General features: G+C 55.2%; 2 protein-coding genes across 2 annotated transcripts in view; both read left to right on the top strand.

The window, feature by feature from the left end:
- The first annotated feature begins 42 nt into the window (after positions 1 to 42).
- LOC119564091 (sialic acid-binding Ig-like lectin 16) overlaps positions 43 to 24455 on the top strand; it is a 45550-nt gene continuing 21137 nt past the window's right edge. The window contains exon 1 of the mRNA XM_037882744.2: positions 43 to 199. The gene's annotated coding sequence lies outside the window, so the exon portion shown is untranslated. The remainder of the gene's footprint in view (positions 200 to 24455) is intronic.
- Positions 148 to 23719, top strand: LOC102930480 (sialic acid-binding Ig-like lectin 16). The gene is made up of 12 exons (XM_037882745.2): positions 148 to 278; positions 14795 to 14956; positions 15974 to 16378; positions 16514 to 16834; positions 18181 to 18234; positions 19439 to 19702; positions 19939 to 20004; positions 20134 to 20400; positions 20898 to 21203; positions 21340 to 21433; positions 21681 to 21804; positions 22707 to 23719. Exons 2-12 carry the CDS (start codon positions 14821 to 14823, stop codon positions 22896 to 22898), a joined length of 2229 nt encoding a protein of 742 aa, XP_037738673.1. The 5' UTR covers positions 148 to 278; positions 14795 to 14820; the 3' UTR covers positions 22899 to 23719.

The raw sequence follows: 24455 nt of genomic DNA, 5'->3' as shown, positions 1-24455 counted from the left end.
CTTCCTGTCTTGAAATCTCACATCTCACCCCAACGCTCGCCCTGACACTCGCACCCGCTCCCTGCCAGGCAGGTCTCCGCACGCACCCGGCTCTTCCCACTGGAGTTGGGATTCGCTAGCCGTCCTAACCGGGCATCTGCGGTTCCAGTGCGCTGTTCCCAGCCGCCCCACCCCAGAGGCGGACGCATCTCAGCTCCAGGTGAGCAACCCTGGACAGTGTCGCTGTGCGGCTGTTCCCCAGCTGCCCCACCCCGGAGGCGGGTGCATCTCAGCTCGGGGTGAGTGATTAGTGTCTGCAGCGTGTTCAATACGATAAGAGGTGTGAGCTGCTAGCGTTCAAATATTATTGTAGGACTGCAAAAAGCAATAATAAAGGGATAGAGCTGGGATGGGAGGCAGGTAGCCAGGATTCCTGGGTTCCATCCACAGCTCTGGGAGGAGACTGGGGTGTAGAGGGTTTCAGAGCCAGGTGTGACAGGTTCGGTCACAGAGATCCCCTTGGGACTGTCACCTGATGTGCTGAAGTTACCTCTGAGCCTGTTTTCCCTGCTGGCTTGGGACTCCAGAACCCTGCCTTGTTGAGCCAGACACGCTAGCCTGCTGCAACACAGATCCGGGTCTGCTCCACACCCCCAAAGCTGCAGACTTTAACCAAAAACAGCTCAGCAAGTCACCTGTCTCCAGCACCCAGTTCCCAATGTGAGCACAGACCAGACCCTTTGTCTTCAGGACACCGAAATCATACAGGTTCTTAAAAGAAGAACATTTATAAAGAAAAAGTAAAAGAATCACACCTGCAAAATCAGGATGGAAGGTAACTTTACAGGGTAATAAAAAGATTTAAACATAAAGGATTCCCGTCTGGCTCAGTTTCACAGTTACAAAAACAGGAATAAAACTACCTTTGTAGCATAGGAAAATTCACAAGCTAAAACAAAAGATAACCTAATGCATTTCCTTGCCTTACTTACAATTTCTGTAATTTTACATAGCATATTCCAGGTATCTTTTCAGGAGATGTTGTACCTGCTTGGCTTCTCTCTCTGTCCTGAGAGGGAACTAAAAAGAGAGCCACAAACAAATCCTTCTCCCCGCCCCCACCTCCCCCGATTTGAGAGTATCTTCTTTCCTCATTGGTCCTTTTGGTCAGGTGCTAACTAGGTTATGGAACTGTTTATCCCCTTACAGGTAAGGTAATTTAGTACAGCTGCCAAGGAGGGATTTTAGGCTACTCTTCCCTCTATATTTATGACTGGGATACAGGTCTCTGTGCACCTCTTCCACTCCATTACAGCCAGTTCATGCTTCTGGGTCTCAATTTGGGCCTGCATTTCTCTGTCTTTTAACTCCAGATCTAGCTGGTGGGCAGCTTTTTGTACTTTGATTTGACTCGGTTTCTGGGCCTCAAGTTCTTTGTCTTTGAACTCAAGGACTTGCTGGCTCTCTCTTTCCTTCTTAACAACTTGCAACTGGTGCAGTTCTAGCTTCTTCTGAGTTTCACTCTTACTTTTCTGTCCCTATTTCCCTTACCCAAAATAAGCAAACAGAAAATAAACTGGTAACCGCTTTGTCTGTTCTCCAGCCAGCACACTTAAAACTCACTTAAAATCCTTACCATTGTGTCAAAGCAATCAGCTGTGCACGTAGCCTGTTCGACTACACCACTCTGACGGGTTCCGTCACAGAGACCCCCTCGAGACTGTCACCTGATGTGCTGAATTTGAGCCTGTTGAACCTCTGAGCCTGTTTTCCACTGACTGTTTGGGACTCCAGAACCCTGTCTTGTTGAGCCAGACACACCAGCCTGCTGCAACCCTGACCCAGGTCTGGGCCACGCCCCCAAAGCTGCAGGCTTTAACCAAAAACTACTCCATAGGTCACCTATCTCCAGCACCCAGACACCCAGCTCCCAATGGGATCCAAACCCCAAATAAATCCATTTTACTGTGTACAAAGCTTAGACAGGGTAAACTCATAAATTGTCCATCCTCTATAACAATGATAGAGAGATATGCACAGCTGTTTGCTCCCCGAGGTATTAATCACTTGCTCAGGGTTAATTAATAAACAAAAGTGATTTTATTAAGTATAAAAAGTAGGATTTAAGTGCTTTCAAGAAATAACAGACAGAACAAAGTAAGTCACCAAGCAAAATAAAACAAAACACATAAGTCTAAGCCTAATACATTTAAGAAACTGAATACAGGTAAATCTCACCCTCTGAGATGTTCCAAGAAGCTTCTTTCACAGACCAGACTCCTTCCTAGTCTAGGCCTAATCCTCTCCCCTGGTACAGTCCTTGTTAGTTCCAGCTCAGGTGGTAACTAGTAGTTCTCATGATTGCAGCCCCCTTTGTTCTGTTCCACCCCCTCTTATGGTTTTGGAACAAGGCAGGAACCTTTTTCTCTCTGGGTCCCCACCCCTCCTTCTAAATGGAAAGGCACCAGGTTTAAGATGGATTCGAGTACCAGGTGACAGGGTCACATGTCCTGTGAGACCCCCCAAGCCTCCATTCTTTCTGGTCTGACTCACAGGATGGCTTACAGGTAAACAGAGCCATTTACAACCAAGTTTCCTGGTCAGTGGGAGCCATCAAGATTCTAAACCACCATTAATGGCCCACATTTTGCATAATTACAATAGGACTTCAGAGTAATACTTCATATTTCTAGCTTCAGATACAAGAATGACACATTCATACAAATAGGATGACCACACTCAGCAGATTATAAACTTTGTAATGATACCTTACAAGAGATCTTTTGCATAAAGCATAGTCCAGTTACATTATATTCACACGCATAAGCATATTTCCATAAACATATGGAGTGCAATGTCACACCAGGACTCCTGGGTTCTGTCCCTCGCTCTGGGTAGGGAGCAGGGTCTAGTGCATTAGAGTGGGGGCTGGAGGCAGGTAATCACGACTCCTGGGCTGTATCCCAGCTCTGGGAGGAGAGTGAGCTGTAAAAGGGCTCAGAGACCCGGACTCCTGGGTTCTATTGCCAGCCCCACAAGCAAGATGCAGCCTGCCTCTGTTGCAAGGAAGCCACAGGCAGCCCCAGCCAGAGGGAGAGGAAGTCGGCAGGATGCTGGTGCTGGGGTTTCTGAGACAGCATCTCCCTGCAACGGCCCCCACTAGCGCTTACTTCTGCGCTCACATTCCTATGCATGCCACTTCCCGAGGCTCCGAGTCACAAACCATGAGGAATCCAGGCTGCACGGTAGGAGAGCCGGGTGCTGGGCCCCCACACTGCAGGTGTAGGGGTGAGTGGAACTAGGGTGCGGGAGGGAGCTGGATGGTCTGTGGAGACTGGGGTGCCCCTTAATCTTGACACGCAGCCCTTTATTATCCCAGCCCTGGGCTCCCCGCCCCCACAGCTCTGCCGGTGCCCCTCAAGCCCGAGCAGGGTCCCACCCCAGGTCTTCCCCACCCTGGGCACAACACTGGAGGCGTCGGCTCAGGGGGCCACGTACAGCAGGGGGTTCCCCAGCTCTCATCTCTCAGCCTCCTTCCTGAGAGCAACTGAGGGCAGCAGAGGGATGGTGGGAAATGGAACTTGCCCCTTCCCCATGGGGGTCATTTTGGAGGGAAAGGAGGGCAGGCATTGCAGAGGGGGCAGTTATGTTTTGCTTATAAGAAGCACATAGAATCTTTTTCAGGGGAAAAGGCAACACGCTGCGTTTATTGGACATACAACAATTAGCGTATGCTTTTAATCAAACATACCCCCTCCCACACCCAAACTGTCCCACCAGTCGATGTTATAGTTAAAGTCATAGTTACCAGTCCAGAGTATGGACCAATCTAGTGGCCAGCTAGGTTGATCAAGGGGAGGGAGGAGCCGGGTTCTGTCGGTTGCGACACGATGCTCCGGGGAAGTCTTGGCAGGACGAACCCAAAGTTTCATGGCAAGGCCCCCTGTTTATATAGTGATTCTCCTTCATTGGGACCAATGAGTTTTGCACCGTCATGCTGTAATCAATCGCCGTTTGACGAGTGCTCGTTTTCTTAACTTGTTCTCCTCATCCTTCATCTTGTTCCTTCACCCGTCTCTCAGGGAGTTACCCCATGCTGGGTTTGATCACAACTATCTTGTCCCCATTAACAGGTTCCTGCCCCATCTTTTAGAGTCATCAATCTGCCTTCCTCTGACATCTCAATAGGGGCGTGTTGCAATCTTCTGGCACCTTTACGTCTATCCTCAGTTCCTCCCTAGAACATCTGGTCTGGTGACGGCCTTCACGCTTTTCTAACACACACATTCCACACAAAACAGGATTGATTTACACAGAACATTTGAACGGGAACATCAAATTGCAATGCAGGAGAAAACAATCATTGCATACTTCTACTTATTTCAAAATGCTCATTTTAAACCTACAACAAAGTGGCGACCCTACGGATCTATTACTGCCTTGAAATCAGCTTCAGACAAAAGATTCTGGCTGATGCATCTTTACCAATGGCCCACTAGGCCATTCCTTCCTGCTTTCAGAAAGGGTGGCTGGCAGAATATGGTCAAATCATACATGCTGTATTATTATTCTTTATCCTTCATTCTAAATTATACAAATTACAGACATAAAATCCTGCTACTACAGTTTCAGATACCCCAGGGGGTTTCCCCTTCTCCACGGGGGCAGGTTTGGGGGGCAGGGTAGGCAGGCATTGCAGACAGGGCAGTTATAGATACCCCAGAGGGTAAACTGGGAGGAGAGGTAAATACGCTGGAGGATAGGGATAGGATACAGAGGGACCTAGACAAATTGGAGGATTGGGCCAAAAGAAATCTGATGAGGTTCAACAAGGACAAGTGCAGAGTCCTGCACTTAGGACGGAAGAAACCCATGCACCGCTACAGACTAGGGACCGAATGGCTCGGCAGCAGTTCTGCGGAAAAGGACCTAGGGGTGACAGTGGACGAGAAGCTGGATATGAGTCAGCAGTGTGCCCTTGTTGCCAAGAAGGCCAATGGCATTTTGGGATGTATAAGTAGGGGCATAGCGAGCAGATTGAGGGACGTGATCATTCCACTCAATTTGACACTGGTGAGGCCTCATCTGGAGTACTGTGTCCAGTTTTGGGCTCCACACTACAAGAAGGATGTGGAAAAATTGGAAAGAGTCCAGCAGAGGACAACAAAAATGATTAGGGGACTGGAACACATGACTTATGAGGAGAGGCTGAGGGAACTGGGATTGTTTAGTTTGCGGAGGAGAAGAATGAGGGAGGATTTGATAGCTGCTTTCAACTACCTGAAAGGGGGTTCCAAAGAGGATGGGTCTAGACTGTTCTCAATGGTAGCAGGTGACAGAACGAGGAGTAATGGTCTCAAGTTGCAGTGGGGGAGGTTTAGGTTGGATATTAGGAAAAACTTTTTCACTAGGAGGGTGGTGAAACACTGGAATGCGTTACCTAGGGAGGTGGTGGAATCTCCTTCCTTAGAAGTTTTTAAGGTCAGGCTTGAAAAAGGCCTGGCTGGGATGATTTAATTGGGGATCGGTCCTGCTTTGAGCAGGGGGTTGGACCAGATGACCTCCTGAGGTCCCTTCCAACTCTGATATTCTATATTTCTATGAGAGGGAGCACATACGTGCAAACTTCTCTCCCATTCTCCAGCTGTGCTCACTCCATGACCCCCGCCCCGCATGGAGCTCTGTGGACAACAGACCACTGGGTCTTTTAGACACTGCACGAGGACAGGGCAGCCCCCCACGGATGAGGATGGAGGCTGCATCTCTTGGGGCCGGCCCCTGCCCCTCCAGCCCTGGGGAGCAGGGCCCATCCCACCTTGCTCTGGCGGGGCGGGCCGTGCATGGGCTACGGGGGATCCAGGCTGAGACCTGCCCAGCTCACTGCGACAGTGACCGGCCCCAAGGCTGCAGAACTCCATCCTTGCCCAGAGGGGGAACCCCCCTCTGATTGGCTACCCTGCCTCCTTGCCCCGTCTCCTGGAGAAGGGCAGCCAATCAGGGGTGCTGCAGGAGGGAAGCAGCTCCCCCCTCAGGAGCTGAGAGGAGATTTTAAGTAGGGGAGGGTGGGGGGGTGTGGGAGGGGGAGGAATGACCCAATGGGCCGCAAAAAGGGGGTGCGGAGACAAAGCACAAATCTGTGGATTTTAAAAGCCAATCTCAGATCCTTAGAGCAAATCTCGGATTGATTAGCGAATTTCAGGGACAGGGGTTTGTCATGATGTTCACATTAAATCTCAGGATGTTTTAGCGAATCCTAGAATCACAGACCCACAGGGTGAGAAGGGACCGCAGGGGTTACCTAGTCCAACCCCTGCCAAGGTGCAGGACTTGTGGGGTCGAACCCATCCCAGACAGATGCTGTCCAGCCTCCTCTCAAAACCCTCCAGTGAAGGAGCTTCCAAGACCTCCCTGGACATCTGGTCCATTGTCGGACTGCTCTCACAGCTGGGGAGATTGCCCTGAGATTTAATCTCAATCAGTTCTGCTGTAGTTTGAACCGTTGCCCCTTGTCCTGCCCTCTGGGGGGAGAGAGAACAACTTTTCTCCAGCTTCTTTCTGGCAGCCTTTCCAGAATTTGAAAACCGCGATCATGTCCCCCTCCCGCAATCTCTTTTCCAAACTAACCGCGCCCAGTTCCTTCAGGCTGTGCCCCTCCGGTTCGCATTCCATCCCTTTAATCATCTTTCTCCCTCGCCTCTGGATCCTTTCCAGTTTCTCTGCATCCTTTCTACATATTGGTGACCAAAACTGGACACAGTCCTCCAGCTGAGGCCTAGCCAGCGCCGAGCAGAGCGGGACTGGCACCTCCCGGGACTTGCATGCTCTGCCTCTGGTAATGCAACCGGAAATTGCATTTGATTTTCTTTGCAGCAGCATCGCATTGCTGACTCCTGTCGAGGTTGTGATCCACCCCAACTCCCAGCTCCTTCTCAGCGGTGCTGCTGCCCGGACAGTTCTTCCCCATCCTGTATTTGGTTTTCTTCCCTACGTGGAGCAACTTCCATTTGTCCTTGGTGAATTTCATTGTCTCATCTACAGCCCAGTTCTCCATTTTATCGAGGTCCCTCAGAATTTTAGCTCCATCCTCCAAAGCGTTGGCAACTCCCCCCAGCTTTGTGTCATCTGAAGATCTGATCAGTCTGCTCCCTAGTCCTACATCCAGGTCATTCATAAAGATGTTAAACAACACGGGACCCAGAACAGATCCCTCTGGAGCCCCACTTGGGACCTCCCTCCAATCCAATGTCTTTCCATTAACAGTCACTCGTTGTTTGCAGTAGTTTAACCAGTTATGTATCCGCTTATTTGTAGTTCCAAATAGCCCACATTTCTCCATAAGAACGGCCAGACTGGTTCAGACCAAAGGTCAGACCAAAGGTCCATCTGGCCCAGTATCCTGTCTTCCCACAGTGGCCAATGCCAGGTGCCCCAGAGGGAATGAACAGAACAGGGAATCATCAAGTGACCCATCCCCTATTGCCCATTCCCAGCTTCTGGCGAACAGAGGCTGGGGACACCATCCCTGCCTATCCTGGCTAATAGCCATTGATGGACCGATCCTCCCTGAATTTATCCAGTTCTTTTTGAACCCTGTTATAGTTTTGGCCTTCACAATATCCTCTGGCAATGAGCTCCACAGATAGACTGTGCGTTGTGTGAAGAAATACTTCCTTTTGTTTGTTTTAAACCTGCTGCCTGTTACTTTCATTTGGGGACTCCTAGTTCTTGTCTTATTCACTTTCTCCACACCCGTCAGGATTTTATAGACCTCAATCCTATCCCCCCTCAGTCGTCTCTTTTCCAAGCTGAACAGTCCCAGTCTTATTAATCTCTCCTCATAGGGAAGCTGTTCCATGGTGTATGGTGACACTGCACTATTCGTTTTCAGATGGCAGCTGTTCCACACCCCTCATAATTTTTGTTGCCCTTTTCTGAAACTTTTCCAATTCCAGTTTGAGATGGGGCCACCAGAACTGCACGCAGCGTTCAAGATCTGGGTGTACCGTCGATTAATAGAAAGGCAATATGATATTTTCAGTTTTATTATCTATTCCTTTCTTAATGATAACCAAGATTCTGTTCGCCTTTTTGACTTCCGCTGCACATTGAGGGGATGTTTTCTGAGAACTATCCACGCTGACTCCAAAATCTTTCTTGAGTGGTAACAACTAGTTTAGACCCCATCATTTTATATTACAGCTGGGATTAGGGTTTCCCATGTGCATTACTTCGCATTTATTAACATTGAATTTCAACTGTCATTTTGTTACCCAGTCACCTAGTTTTGTGAGATCCCTTTGTAGAGCTTCGCAGCCAGCTGTGAACGTAATTATCTTGAGTAGTTTTGTATCATCTGTAAATTTTGCCACCTCACTGTTTACCCCTTTCTCCAGATCATTTATGAATATGTTGAACAGCACTGATGCCAATACAGACCCCTGGGGAACACTGCTATTTACCTCTCTCCAGTTTGCCCAGTACTGAAGTAACGCTTAGTGGCCTCTAATTGGTGGGATCACCTCTGGAGCCTTTTTAAAAAATTGGTGTCACGTAAGCTATCCTCCAGTCATCTGGTACAGAAGGGGATTTAAATGATAGATTACATAATAGTTAGTAGTTCATGGAATCATAGAATATCAGGGTTGGAAGGGACCTCAGGAGGTATCTAGTCCAACCCCCTGCTCAAAGCAGGACCAATCCCCAACCAAATCATCCCAGCCAGGGCTTTGTCAAGCCTGACCTTAAAAACCTCTAAGGAAGGAGATTCCACCACCTCCCTAGGTAACCCATTCCAGTGTTTCACCACCCTCCTCGTGAAACAGTTTTTCCTAATATCCAACCTAAACCTCCCCCACTGCAACTTGAGACCATTACTCCTCGTTCTGTCATCTACTACCACTGAGAACAGTCTAGATCCATCCTCCTTGGAACCCCCTTTCAAGGTAGTTGAAACCAGCTATCAAAGCCCCCCTCATTCTTCTCTTCCGCAGACTAAACAATCCCAGTTCCCTCAGCCTCTCCTCATAAGTCATGTGTTCCGGTCCCCTAATCATTTTTGTTGCCCTCCGTCGGACATTTTCCAATTTTTCCACATCCTTCTTGTAGTGTGGGGCCCAAAACTGGACACAGTACTCCAGATGAGGCCTCACCAATGTCGAATACAGGGGTACGATCACGTCCCTCGATCTGCTGACAATGCCCCTACTTATACAGCCCAAAATGCCATTGGCCTTCTTGGCAACAAGGGCACACTGCTGACTCGTATCCATCTTCTCGTCCACTGTAACCCCTAGGTCCCTTTCTGCAGAACTGCTGCCGAGCCATTCGGTCCCGAGTCTGTAGCGGTGAATGGGATTCTTCCGTCCTAAGTGCAGGACTCTGCACTTGTCCTTATTGAACCTCATCAGATTTCTTTTGGCCCAATCCTCTAATTTGTCTAGGTCCCTCTGTATCCTATCCCTACCCTCCAGCGTATCTACCTCGCCTCCCAATTTAGTGTCATCTGCAAACTTGCTGAGGGTGCAATCCACACCATCCTCCAGATCATTTATGAAGATATTGAACAAAAACAGCCCGAGGTCCGACCCTTGGGGCACTCTGCTTGATACCAGCTGCCAACTAGACATGGAGCCGTTGATCACTACCCGTTGAGCCCGACAATCTAGCCAACTTTCTATCCACTTTATAGTCCATTCATCCAGCCCATACTTCTTTAACTTGCTGGCAAGAATACTGTGGGAGACAGTGTCAAAAGCTTTGCTAAAGTCAAGGAGCAACACGTCCACTGCTTTCCCCTCATCCACAGAGTCAGTTATCTCGTCATAGAAGGCAATTAGATTAGTCAGGCATGACTTGCCCTTGGTGAATCCGTGCTGACTGTTCCTGATCACTCTCCTCTCCTCTAAGTGCTTCAGAATGGATTCCTGGAGGACCTGCTCCATGATTTTTCCAGGGACTGAGGTGAGGCTGACTGGCCTGTAGTTCCCAGGATCCTCCTCCTTCCCTTTTTTAAAGATTGGCACTACATTAGCCTTTTTCCAGTCATCCGGGACCTCCCCCGATCGCCATGAGTTTTCAAAGATAATGGCCAATGGCTCTGCAATCACATCCGCCAACTCCTTTAGCACTCTCGGATGCAGCGCATCCAGCCCCATAGACTTGTGCTCGTCCAGCTTTTCTAAATAGTCCCGAACCACTTCTTTCTCCACAGAGGGCTGGTCACCTCCTCCCCATGCTGTGCTGCCCAGTGCAGCAGTCTGGGAGCTGACCTTGTTCGTGAAGACAGAGGCAAAAAAAGCATTGAGTACATTAGCTTTTTCCACATCCTCTGTCACTAGGTTGCCTCCCTCATTCAGTAAGGGGCCCACACTTTCCTTGACTTTCTTCTTGTTGCTAACATACCTGAGGAAACCCTTCTTGTTACTCTTAACATCTCTTGCTAGCTACAACTCCAGGTGTGATTTGACCTTCCTGATTTCACTCCTGCATGCCCGAGCAATATTTTTATACTCTTCCCTGGTCATGTGTCCAATCTTCCACTTCTTGTAAGCTTCTTTTTTGTGTTTAAGATCAGCAAGGATTTCACTGTTAAGCCAAGCTGGTCGCCTGCCATATTTACTATTCTTTCTACACATTGGGATGGTTTGTCCCTGTAACCTCAGTAAGGATTCTTTAAAATACAGCCAGCTCTCCTGGACTCCTTTCCCCCTCCTGTTATTCTCCCAGGGGATCCTGCCCATCAGTTCCCTGAGAGAGTCAAAGTCCAGGGTCCGTATTCTGCTGCTCTTCTTTCTTCCCTGTGTCAGGATCCTGAACTCAACCACCTCATGGTCACTGCCTCCCAGGTTCCCATCCACTTTTGCTTCCCTACTAGTTCTTCCCGGTTTGTGAGCAGCAGGTCAAGAAGAGCTCCGCCCCTAGTTGGTTCCTCCAGCACTTGCACCAGGAAATTGTGCCCTCCACTTTCCAAAAACTTCCTGGATTGTCTGTGCACCGCTGTATTGCTCGCCCAGCAGACATCAGGGTGATTGAAGTCTCCCATGAGAACCAGGGCCTGCGATCTAGTAGCTTCTGCGAGTTGCCGGAAGAAAGCCTCGTCCACCTCATCCCCCTGGTCCATGGTCTACAGCAGACTCCCACCACGGCATCAGCCTTGTTGCTCACACGTCTAAACTTAATCCAGAGACTCTCAGGCAGTTTCATACCGGAGCTCTGAGCCGTCATACTGCTGTTATACCAATAAAATAAAAACCAGCAGGATTATTAAAGGGAAAAAGGGGAAAATGCCACATTTATTGTGAATACAGAAAGAATCCTAGTAAGCAGATAGTTATAGCTCTAACATTCCATTCAATCTCACATTTATTCACACATTCACTCATACAAAAACACACACACACACACACACACACGGGTTCTGCAAGGTTGTTCTCATAGTTCCCAGCCCTAGAGTTGCTCATGCCAAGCCACTGGCCAGGTGGCCTGGACATGAGGAGGGAGCAGGGCCTCGTCAGATGCTCATCTGATGCTCCTGGAAGTTGGTTTGCAGAATCAGACCCCAAAGTTCTCACTTTTTAGAGTCTCTTTTTATAGGAATTTCTTCCTGTGCCAGTCTATGGGAATTGCTTCATCATGCTGTTGTTGGATCAATCAGCAGATGGCACATTCCTGACGGCTCCGTGCTGCCAGATGTTATCTTGTTCTTTGGGTCTCCCATCCTTGAGGCTGTTGGGTGGATTCCAGTCTGCCCTCCGGGGGTCCTCTGGTTGTTTCCACTTGACGCCTTCTTCAGCCGATGGACACTGGATTCTTAGGCTGGCACCTCCCTGATCATTCAGTTATTATCCACACCAAGCATCCATCCACATACATCCTCTATCTCTATTTTAATCACAGTTGTTAACAAAGCGAGATGACTACAACAAAAGGGCGGGGAGTCTCTGGGTGCCGTTTCTGTTGTTACAGACTGTTGCTTTGATTCTCTCTCTGTGTGAGTAGTTGTTGTTACAAAGAATTGCTTTGAGAACAGACTCTGTCTTAGGATGTACTAACACAATTAGCAGCTTGCAATTTTCACACATAGAGGGAGAGAAACAGTACCAAAAACCAAGAGACCTCTTAATTAGTAATACCCTGGAATTTAAACTATGGGGAATCAAATCATTTGTGATTTTAATACAGAACTTCTTTAATATGATCCAACACTGCTCCCTTACATACAGTGCAACTCCCCCACCTTTTCTGCCCTGCCTGTCCTTCCTGAACAGTTTATATCCATCTATGACAGTACTCCAGTCATGTGAGTTATCCCCCAAGTCTCTGTTATTCCAATCACATCATAATTCCTTGACTGTGCCAGGACTTCCAGTTCTCCCTGCTTGTTTCCCAGGCTTCTTGCATTTGTGTATAGACACTGAGATAACTCACTGATCGTCCCTCTTTCTCAGTATGAGGCAGGAGCCCTCCCCTCTCGCGCGCTCCTGCTCGTGCTTCCTCCCGGTATCCCACTTCCCCACTTACCTCAGGGCTTTGGTCTCCTTCCCCCGGTGAACCTAGTTTAAAGCCCTCCTCACTAGGTTAGCCAGCCTGCTTGCGAAGATGCTCTTCCCTCTCTTCGTTAGGTGGAGCCCGTCTCTGCCCAGCACTCCTCCTTCATGGAACACCATCCCATGGTCAAAGAATCCAAAGCCTTCTCTCCGACACCACCTGCATAGCCATTCGTTGATTTCCACGATTCGACGGTCCCTACCCAGGCCTTTTCCTTCCACGGGGAGGATGGACGAGAAGTCCACTTGTGCTTCAAACTCTTTTATCCTTCTTCCCAGAGCCACGTAGTCCGCAGTGATCCGCTGAGGGTCATTCTTGGCAGTATCATTGGTGCCCACATGGAGAAGCAGGAAGGGGTAGCGATCCGAGGGCTTGATGAGTCTCGGCAGTCTCTCCGTCACATCGCGAATCCTAGCTCCTGGCAAGCAGCAGACGTCTCGGTTTTCCCGGTCGGGGCGGCAGATAGATGACTCAGTCCCCCTGAGAAGAGAGTCCCCGACCACCACCACCCGCCTCCTTCTCTTGGGAGCGGTGGTCGTGGAACCCCCATCCCTAGGACAGTGCATCTCATGCCTTCCAATCGGTGGAGTCTCCTTCTGCTCCCTTCCCTCAGATGTATCATCTGGTCCACTCTCCGCATTAGTACCTGTGGAGAGAACATGAAAACGGTTACTTACCTGTATCTGCGTTGCTGGTACATGGACACTCCCCTTTCTTCTTCTGGAGGTCACATGCTGCCAAATTTCTTCACCATCCTCCTGTCCCCGCTGCGCAGCCTGCTCTGAATCTTCAGAACATTGTGTCCGTAGAAGCATATCCTGACGTCTGTCCAGGAAATCTTCAGTTTCTCTTATGCAACGCAGGGTCGATACCTGTTGCTCCAGACCTTGAACCTTCTCTTCCAATATGGAGACCAGCCTGCACTTTGTACAGACAAAGTCGCTTCTGTCCTGTGGAAGAAAGACAGACATGGCACATCCAGTGCAGGTCACAACAGCTGAACACCCCCCATCCATATTATCTTCCTTCTACGACCTTCCTCAGGAGTTGCAGTAATTACTCAGAGAAGCCGGCAAGATGTAAGCCTCAGTGGGCTCTCCCCAGGCGAACTCCCTCTGTTAGCCTCTCTGCTGTTCGCCACTCAGCTGGTTCGCAGCTGACTGGCTTTTTATAACAGTCAGGCCCACTCAAGGCTCACCTGGAACAAAGCACTCCCAATTCTCACTTTTCAAACTACCAATCAAGCACACGGTCAAACTGTCCCCACAACAGACACTCAGATACTCACCAACACAGCCTCCTTAATGCAGCCCTCAGCGTACCTCCTCTCCGGCAGATCCCAGGCAAACTCCCTCTGTTAGCCTCTCTGCTGTTCGCTGCACAGTTCTGCAGTTTCACATTTGAGTTCCTTCAGAAGTCTTCTCCAGCTTACTTATGAGAATGTCACGTGGGACTGTGTCAAAAGCCTTGATGAAGTCCAGGGATAATATGTCCACCATTTTCCCCCTGCCACCAACCAGTTACCTCGTCAAAGAAGGAAATCAAGCTGGTTTAGCAGGATTTGATCTTGATAAATCCATGCTGGTGATCACCCCTTCGTCCTCACAAATTGAAGGTTTTATACATTGCTCTAGCAGCTTTCCAGGTGTCGAGGTCAGGCTGACAGGTCTATAATTCCCCGGCTCCTCCTTTTCCCCCTTTTAAAGATGGCCACCCTGTTAGCCCTTCTCCCGTCTTCTCGGACCTCTCCTGGCATCCATGAGTTTGCAAATATTATTGCCAGTGACTCCGAGATTTCTTCATCTAATGCCTTCAGCATTCTAGGTTGAACAGCGTCCGGCCCCACTGATTTGAATTCATTCAAATTGGTCAGAACATCTCTGGCGGGTTCTTTCCTTCTCCCGATCTGACGCCTTCCCCTTTGCTGTCTGTGGTAACTTTGCTGGCCGCCCGCTGACGTGTTGATGTTTGTGGGAAGACGGAAGCAAAGCAGGCACTGAGCAGCATTGCCACCAGCTCGGGATTTTCCGGCCGATCTCATGATTCTTAGTGAAAAAAAATCTCAGGTTTTGTCACCAAATTAAGGATTTTTTTAGCCCACGATGTCTCAGGACCATCTGGTGATGGGGGCAGGGGGTGGGTCACTGCACTGCCAGCAGCCTCAGATCAGCGACCTGAAGAGCCCAGCAGCACTGATGGTCCCCAAGGCAGATCTGTACCCCACAAAACAGCCTCCGCTCTCACACTTTCCCCCTCTGTCTGTCTGTAGGTCTGTCCCAGCCGGACGCCCCAGCCATGGGCAGAGCCCTACTTCCACAGCAGGATACCGGGGAACGGGAGCTCCCGGCTCAGGGCCCCCCCTGGAGAGAAGGGGGTCCTGCCCTCCCTATGGCCACACTGAGGGTCCTGATCCTCGCCCTGCTCTGGAGGGGTAAGTAAGCAGCACCTGCAGCCCCAGTGCAGGGGGAAGAGCCGAACCCGCGCTAAGCGGAGCCAGGTCTGTCCCAGGACTTGGAAGGGAGACGGGCCAGATGGGGAGGGGAGCCCAATGGCCCAGTGTGGTGCTCGGGAGAGGGCAGGAGGCTCCATGTAGGGAAGGCTGGAAACTAAATGGAAGTAGATTTCGTCGAGGATCCAGGGCTGGGCTCGCGGGGGGCTGCAGGTCGGGAGTAAGGAGCACCGGCAGAGCTGGGGGGGGAGCTCAGAGTTGGCCTCTGCTCTCTGTGGGTGCCTGGAAGGGGGCAGACTCACCCCTGCGGTGCCTCCTGCTGGTCTTCGTCGGGAATTAGTTCACCAGGCTCCAGGGCGCCCTCTGCAGGCCGATGATCCGCCTTACTGCTGGCCCCGCATCCCTCCCGGACCCGGTGCCCCTTGGTCTCCTGGATGGCTGCCCCCTGGCAGTACACCCGCTGTCTCTCAGGGGCCCCCCCCACCCAGGGGAACCCCCCCACCCACTATCCCCACCTTGCCACAGTGTAAGGCTACTGCCAGTCACCAACTAGCCCCTTGTAGGGGGTCAGACTGCGGTGTAAAAGCCACTCATCACTGGCAAGGAGGGGCTTGGATCGGCTGCCCTGGCCTCCCCATGGGCTGCCCCTGTGCAACCCCAGTACCTGCCTGGCCTCCTGCTACACCGCAGCCTGGGATTTTCCCGGCCGGAGCTCCCCAGCTCCCTTGGCCGCTCCCCAGCCCTGCTCCACGCTAGGTACGCTCTGCTCCCTGAAGCCAGGTCCTCCCTCGCCAAAGGCGAGCGAGAGAGAGAGTGTCTGCTCCTGCCTCACCGCCTGCTTCTAAGGCCAGCGGAGCCCGAATTGGGGCCTACTGCCCCACTCAGCCTGGGCTGCTTGCCCCACCCACAGGCTCTCCTGGGCTGTTCTCAGCCCCTCAGGGCAGGAGCGGGTCTCAACCCCGCGACAGTCCCACTTCGATCCCTCTCCGTCCCCTGCAGGGTCCCTGTGCCAGCTGCCCGGATTTACCCTGACGGTGCCGCAGTCGGTGTCGGTGCAGACGGGTCTCTGCGTTCTTGTCCCCTGCACCTTCGCGTACCCAGCCTCGTTCGACACCGACAATCCCCGGGCCCGGCTCTACGGACACTGGTACAAGGATCAGGCCAATGTCGACCAGAATCCGCCCGTGGCCAGCAGTGACCCCAGCCGGTGGGTGTCGCAGGAGACCCAGGGCCGGTTCCGGCTGGCGGGGGATCTGGCACGTGGCGACTGCTCCCTGCAAATCAGTGATGCCCGATGGACGGATGCCGGGAGATATTTCCTTAGAGTCGAGAAAGGAAACTTGAAATACAATTACCTCTCCGATTCCGATGGCACTGATCTTATACTCGCGATCTCTGTGCCAGGTAAGAGCAGCCGCAGTCATCGCTCCTCAGCCTCCCTGAGCCAGTCCCTGCCTTCGAGCCGGATCGGGGCCGGCACCCCTGGGGGGAAAGGCCCCGTGTCCCCGAGTGATTCTCTCCCCTCTCCTCGTGTCTCAGGGCTGACGGAGGAGCCAGAGATCCAGATCTCGCCGGCGCAGGGGGTGCCAGGGACGCTGCTGGCCGGGGAGCCGGTGACTGTGACCTGCACGGCCCCCGGGCGCTGCTCCGGGCGCCCTCCCGGAGTCACCTGGACGGGGCCGTTCAGCAACACAGCCCGGGACGTCTCAGCCGCACTGGCGAACGGCACCCGGGCCCGCAGCTCCGCGCTGCACTTCACACCCGCCCCGGGGGACCACGGCAAAGAGCTCGTCTGCACAGTCACCTACCGCCCACCATGGGGACCTTCCACCAGCAGAACCATCCAGCTACACGTCGGCTGTGAGTGACCCCCCCAACTCCTCCATGCCGGCCCCCAGCCCCCCCTGCTGGGATCCCCACCCCCCTGGGCTCCCCAGCCCTGCCGTCCAGGCCCTCCCCCAACTGAGCCCTGTGCTGGGATCCCCACCCCGCACCATGCACCCTCAGCCAATTCTACTCCAGACCCCTTCCCCGCCACACCTTGCAGCCCCTTCTCTCTCCGGATCTTCACCCCTTCCTGCCCCGCTTGGCGATGGCTCCCCGCTCCCAACCGCACCCCCAGGTCCCCAGGCCCTTCTCTTCTGGGATCCTCTCTACCCCCGACCTGCCCTGCCCCCAGAATCCTCCTGTGCTGGGCTCCACCCCCCCACCCCACATTCCAGTCCCCCCTTGCTGGGATGCCCCCCCTCACACCAGACACCCCAGTTCTCCCCAAGATCCCCCCAGGCTGTCCCACCATGTCTCCTCCACCCTGTGCCCTTTCTCCTAGGATCGGTGGATGCTCTCTATGGGGCAGAGTGTTAACGGGACCCAGTCACTGTCCGGTACTAAACACGCTCCGGGGTCGGTGCCCAGAGACCTCGACCCACCCTGCCCCAGGGCAAACCCCCATTAAATGGCCCGAGCCCCGCGAACCCGACCCAATGGACCCAGGCTCTGGGCCTCGGCGCCACGGGGCTTTGAGGGCAGCATGGACGGACCCTGCCAGGCCTGGCCAGACGGCACCAGCGTCCGGCTCCTCCGGGTGCTGCTTTCAGCCGCCCCTCTGGGCGCAGCCAGGCTGCAAAATACCCAGGCCTGGCCGGCCCAGCCCGGGGGCCAAAGGAGAGGGCTGGGGAGAGACGAACCGGGGGGGGAAGGCAAAGGACCCACAAGGGGGGTGTCTGACGACCCTGGTGGTGGCTGGGACCGGGGGGGGCGGGAGCGGGGTTATTTAGGCCCCTGGCTCCGTCCCGCCCTGGGGAGGACACATTTGGGGAGCAGGACACTGAACACCCGGGCGCCCGGCGGACGGTGGCAGCGAGATGGTGACGCTCGCTCCAGTCCCCAGGCCGGAGCAGCCCGGCCCCTCGTTAGTGCCTCCGCCAATTAAGCTGAATTCTGACCCACCGGTTTTGGTCCCTTGGTTCTGGCTCCCCCTGGCCCTAACCCGGCCCCTGGGTTACGTCCGGCGCCTCTTGGGTCGCCCCCAGTCGGGTCTGTCGCTTCCCTTCCCCGCCCACGGGGCTTGTGTCACTTCAGGGACCTTCCTGTCCCCCAGCTGAGCTCACAGCGAGGGTCCCTGTCTAGGCTCAGGGATCACTAGCGACCCCCCGCCCCGGTGCTGTCCAGCCCCCCTGATCCCCCCTCTCTGGTTTGTGTTACAGACCCGCCCGGCCCCCCCAATGTCACCGGGACCCTGACCAGGAACGGACGCCCCGGTGAGAGGCCGCGCTGCGAGCCCCGGGGATCAGCGAGCGCCTCCGAGTCACGCTCTGCCCGTGGTCCGGGCCCGGCGCCAGCTCAGCCGGGCCAGGCTGCTCCGTGCCCGGAGGGGAGAGCCCGAGGAACCGCGGGGCTGTGGGGGGCAGTGGTGGGGGGAGCAGGCCTGGTTCCCTCTCTCTAGAGCCCGGGGTGGCGTTAAGGGGGCGCTGGGCAGCGGGCAGGAGATGGGTTAGGGACCGATCGCTGCAACGGAGACCTGCTGCCATGGCAAGGCTCCGAGATTGTGCGCCCACCCCAGAGGGGCCAGGTCTCAGCGCCGGGCGAGGGGTCCCTGCATAACCAGCCCCCCCCCCACCCTCCGCCCCACCCCAGCGGTGACTCTGCGTCTTGGCTCCTTGATGGGTGTCACGGAGTCCCTGGGCGATGCTCTGGAACGGCTCCCTACGAAGCCAGGCAGGACTCTGGGGGAGTCTCCTCTCGGGGAGCAGCCTGTCTGCAGGACACACAGCTCACCCGGCTCCACCTTCCTGGGTCTGACCTTGGAGCATTCAGCCTCCTCTGCCCCTCCCTGCGCTTCCCACAGCGAGTCCGCCCAGGCGGGGGCCTGGGGAAGCCAGAGGGTCCTGCCCCCCAACTCTGCAGTCAGACGTGACTCTCAGCCAGCCAGGAAAACAGAAGGTTTATTAGACGACAGGAACATGGTCTAACACAGAGCTTGTAGGTGCAGGGAACAGGACCCCTCAGCCGGGTCCATTTTGGGGGGGGCAGTTAGCCAGACAACCACGTCTGCCCTTCACTCCACGTCCCCAGCCAGCCCTAAACTGAAACTCCCTCCAGCCCCCCCCCCCCCCCCCCCCTTCTCTGGGCTTTCTGCTTTCCCAGGCCAGGAGGTCACCGGATTCCTTTGTTCTCCAGCCCTTTAGCTCTCACCTTGCAGGGGGGAAGGGCCCAGGCCATCAGGTGCCAGGAAACAGGGTGTCGGCCATTCTCTGTGTCCAGACCCCTGCACACACCTGCCCCCTAGGGCTCTGCAATGATCATACACCCTTACCCCACCCCCTAGATACTTAAGAACTGCTTAGGGGAAACTGAGGCACCCCCACAATATTCAGAGGAAACATTAAGAACAGTCCCGCTTCATCACAGCTCCTTGGTGGGGAATCTCTGGGGGGACCAAACCCGCCTACTCGTCTCTTCCAGTGCCAGATGCCTGGGGAGCTGAGGGCGACGTCGTGTCTCTGGAGACCCAGGAAGGCGACTCCCTGAGCCTGGGCTGTGAGGCTGGGGGCAGACCCGAGGCCACCCTGAGCTGGGCCAAGGGGAACGAGTCCCTGAGCCCCAGCCAGGGAGGGGCCGGGCGCCTGGAACTGCCGAATCTCAGCAGAGGGGACGCTGGGGAGTATCGGTGCTGGGCAAAGAATCCCTTTGGGTCGGCCAGCCGGGCCCTGCGTGTCCACGTGCGGTGTAAGGCATTTGGGGGTGCTGGGCGAGACAGAGGGGCCTCAGTGGGGGGTGCTGGGCTGCAGGGGGGGGTGGTCAGTAGGGGGGGCTGTGGTGCAGGGCGTGGGTGGGGGATCCATGGGGGACGCGGGGCTGCAGGGGGGTAGGGGGGCAGGTGGTCAGTGGGGGGTGCTGGGCAGCGGAGCAGGGGGTCAGTGGGGGGCGCTCTCCAATCTAATACCTTGCCGTGGGTATTTCAGCTCCAGTGAGGAATCTGCAAATCACCTTCTCCAGAGCCAACAGGAGCGACCCCCAGCTATTCCAAGGTATCGCCAGAGGGCGGGAACTGGGGCATGGGGCCTTTCCCCTCTAGGGGGTGCTGGCCCCGATCCAGCCCCCAGGCAGGGCCTGGCTGCCTCAGGGTGCGAGTGGCTCTGTGTTATTCCTGTTCCCAGATCCCGGCACCCCGGTGGCGAACGGCTCACAACTCACAGCCCGGGAGGGCGACTCCCTGCGGTTCCTCTGCTCCGTCGCCAGCAACCCCCCCGCTGTGCTGGACTGGATGACGGGGGGCAGAGCCGTCGAGGGCGCCCGCCCCACGGGGGAGAATCAGCTGCAGCTGGAACTGCCCAACGTGACGGCCGAGGACGGGGGGCTGTACGGGTGCTGGGCCCGGAACGAGGAGAGCTCTGCCCAGGGGACGTTCCAGCTGCTCGTCGAGTGTGAGTGGGGTTCAGCCCTGGGACTGACACTGGAGAGTAGCAGTGTTAATCCGTGGGACTCCTCGCCATTGAGTTCTGCAGGTGTCACAGGTTCCTGGCCCCTTTAAATGGAGACAGAGCAAACCGCCTTCCCCCTCTCTCCGCCACCATAGTTAATTAGCTGCTTCGAGGGCAGCCCCAAGTGGGGCAGCTGAGGCTTGAACTGACTCCTGGGCCGTCTAGAAGGGCCGTGAGCGCCGAGGCTGAGGGCGGACAAGCAGGTGGGTTGGTGTGAAGCGCAGCTCACTGAGGTTGGGGCCGGATCAGCGCCCACGGGCTGGCTGAAGAGACGTCCCAGGGCAAAAGAACCCACAGGACTCCCTGCCACTGGATATCAGCAGGTTAATCTATGGGACTCTCTGCCCCTGGGTATTAGTAGGGTTAACCCACGGGACTCCCTGACACTAGGTTTCTCTCTCTGACTATTAATTTGTCGCTGTGTCTCCTGCTTTCCCCAGACAGCCCCCGGCCGGGGACCGGGCTGAACTCTTCCTGTCAGCGCCAGGGACCCGGCGTCATCTGCAGCTGCTCCCTGCGCTCCCACCCCCCGCCCCGGCTCCAGTGGCAGGTGGACGGGGAGCCCCTGGCTGGGAACGGCTCGTGGGGGACCCTGCAGGTCAGCTCGTGGGCCCAGGGGGACGAGGCCGTCAGCACCCTGAGCTGGACGGGGAGCGGGGACAGGGGCCCCCGGATCTTCTGCCTCGGCTCCAACCCCCACGGGACCTACGCCGCCCTGCACTTTGAACTCAGCCCCCCGCAGAGAGGTGAGACACTCGGACTCCTGGGTTCTCTCCCCCGCCCTGGAAGAAGGGTGGGTTCGGGGAGTTGGAGGCAGGGGAGTTGGGAGCCAGGACTCCTGGGTTCTCTCCCAGCCGTGCCCCTTGCTGTGTGTTGTTGCAGGTGCGGAGGAGCCTGGCAACCTGCTGGGCATCGGGGTGGCCTGTGGCCTGGGGGTCGCCGTTGGCATCTTCCTTCTCGGGCTCTGTGTGATCAAGTGAGTCTGACGCCTCCCGACCTGACCCCCAGCTGCCCCGTCCCGAGATCCCGCTGAGATCCCCTGCCATCTCCCCTGGGCTATTCCAGCCCCCCTGTGAGATCCCCGCCACCCCGTCTCCCTGGCCTATCCCAGTCCCCTGGGATCTATCCTCCCATAATGGTGTCCCCCTTTTCTCCCTCCCCATGGGGCTATTATACACCCCTGCCCTGGTCTCATGAGTCCGTCCTGATCCGTCTCCCCACAGGCTGCGGGGCCAGGAGCCGGTGGCCCCCAGCGCCGAGGCCGGGGAGGCGGCTAACGGGAGCCTGGCGGAGAACATGGCCGACGACGCCAACCTGATCTATAGTAACGTCACCACCACCCCCGTGGTATGTACCTGGGGGAGCGGGGGACCAAGCCCCCCTGCCCTTCCCTCCCCACCCCGTCTCTGCCCCCCTCCAGTTCTCCTCCTCCCTCCCCTACTGCTTTCCCACCCCCTTAATGAATGCAGGACTATAAGTCAGGCTTTCACCAGGGCACCCAACCCCCCATGCGTGCTCGGTGGAGGATATGCACCCCTCCCACCAGCCTGGGCCCCCCGAACGGCATGGGGTCGGCTCCTGCATGCAGAGAAGGCACCTCATCCCTCGGGTCTCGCTCAGAGGGGAGGACATGCGGCGAATGCATTCACGTGCATTCACAACGTGCATGGGAATGGATTGAGGCTGGGATGCTGCCAACCCCCGGGGCCTCTCCTGGATGCACCAACCGGGGAGGAAATGCATTTCTGCAGCTGTGGTGTCAGGTGCTTGTGATCGGACAATGCCTGCAGGCTGTTCTGTGTCCGTTGCACCTTTCAGAAAAAGCAGCGAATGCATCAGCATGGGCTCTGCAACCACGAGATGCCTGGGATCAAATGCGTGGCCGGTGCAGGCAATGCGGGGAATGTATTAACGTAACCGGCGCTGCCCCGAGACGCAGGAGATCGGTGCAGGCACGCGCAATGTGTGACATGCACAGAGCCCCGTGCGTCTTGCGAATGCGTGGCCTGTGTGGGTGAGGTGGTGGAGGCATTAACCGAGCTGGTGCCGGCCTGGGATCAGCTCATGCATGCAGAGCGTGTGAAACACACCCAGTCCCCCCCGCCCCACCTCTGGCTAGTGCATGCCCGATGCAGGAGATGCATTTGCAAGGAGGGTGGGGGATGCCAGGCCGGGGGCAGCCCATGCAGTCAGCTCAGCAGGGTGGATGCAAGTCTCTGCCTGGTGTCTCTGCCTTGCTTCTCACCCAGGATCACAAGACTCCAGCCGCCCGCCGGACCAAAGGCGTCCAGAACGGGGCTGCAGCAGCTCAGGGCCCGCTAGGCCCCGGGGAGCCGGAGGAGCTGCACTACGCCTCCATCGACTTCTCCAAGCTGCGGCGCAAAGGGGGGGAGCCTCCCGAGGGCCCCGCCACGGAATATTCTGAGGTCCGGCGGAAATAGCCCCCTCGCGCCATGGGCTCTGGCTGGGCGTCTCCGGCCCGTCCAGTGCAGCGGGGGGGAGGGGGTGTCAGTGGGGGGGGGAAGGGGGGAAAGGGGCAAGGGGTAGGCCAAGGGCTGGACCTGGGATGTGGGAAACTTGGGTGCAAATCCCTGCTCTGCCCCAGACTCAACTATGCCTTCGAGATGCTGGAGCGCTGCATTGTGGGGAGGTACCCCAGAGTCCTCTGCAGCCGGGTCCCAAAGCCTGCCCCCTCCCAAACCCCACTGCCCCAGGGGGAAAGAGAGCCGCTCACCTCTCAGCCATAGAGCACCTCTCTTCTACCCTGCCTGAGCCCTCACCAACTCGTTTCACAGGTGGACAGGATTTTCAAGCTTAGGGGCAGCAGCTAGGCAGAGCAGAGGGACAGGCTTGTGGCTAAGGTGCTGGCCTGGTACTTAGGCTTCCTGGGTTCTCGTCCCTGCTCCACTGAAAATGCTGTGGGTGAGGTTGGGCCAGTTGCTGCATCTGTCTGGCCTCAGTTTCCTCACTTTGAAAATTGGGATAATAATGGTGTCCTGGGCTAGTTATGTTCTAAACCCCTCGGGGCAGGGACTGTGTGTCTGGGCAGCCCCTGGCACAATGGGCCCTGATCTCTGTCTTGGTCAATCAGTGCCATGTGATTATAAATTCTTAATAACAGTGCTCTATTCAAGGTAACGTGTTCACTCCAAAGCCAAAAGCATCCGACTGTAAAATTCCCACTTTACAAGCTGTTCCTTGAAATAGATTTTCATGTGTCATTTTTTGTCCCTGCTACTTTTTAACAAAGGGCCAATAACAACTATGACTTTTTTGTGTGCAGTGAAGAATCAGTTTTCACTTTGGCCTTTCCCCTGGGAAGGCCCCGATCGCAGTTGGTTTCTGGGCAGCGCCGGGCGTAACGAGGCCCCAATCTCAGCTGGGGCAGGGCCCATCTCTCGCTGGGTCTGGACAGCACCCAGCTGTCATGGACTCCCAGGGCTCATTCTCGCTCGGCTCCGTACGGCCCCTGGGAGTGACTCTCTTTCGGCGTGACGGCCCCCCGGGAAGGTTCACTCTTCAGCATAGGACATATGGCGACTGTGACGAAGTGGGACTGTTCTTAAGTTTCCTCTGAATATTGTGGGGGTGCCTCAGTTTCCCCTATTCAGTTCTTAAGTATCTAGGGGGTGGGGTAAGGGTGTATGATCGTTGCAGAGCCCTAGAGGGCAGGTGTGTGCAGGGGTCTGGACACAGAGAATGGCCGACACCCTGTTTCCTGGCAACTGATGGCCTGGGCCCTTCCCCCCTGCGAGGTGAGAGCTAAAGGGCTGGAGAACAAAGGAATCCGGTGACCTCCTGGCCCGGGAAAGGAACAAAGCCCAGAGGAGGAGGGGCTGGAGGGAGTTTCAGTTTGGGGCTGGCTGGGGACATGGAGTGAAGGGCAGACGTGGTTGTCTGGCTCACTGCCCCCCAAAATGGACCCAGCTGAGGAGTCCTGTTCTCTGCACCTACAAGCTCTGTGTTAGACCATGTTCCTGTCGTCTAATAAACCTCTG

The sequence above is a fragment of the Chelonia mydas genome, chromosome 24, assembly GCF_015237465.2.
Source record: "Chelonia mydas isolate rCheMyd1 chromosome 24, rCheMyd1.pri.v2, whole genome shotgun sequence".
Lineage (NCBI taxonomy): Eukaryota > Metazoa > Chordata > Testudines > Cheloniidae > Chelonia > Chelonia mydas.
This window is presented reverse-complemented; position numbering and strand designations above follow the sequence as displayed.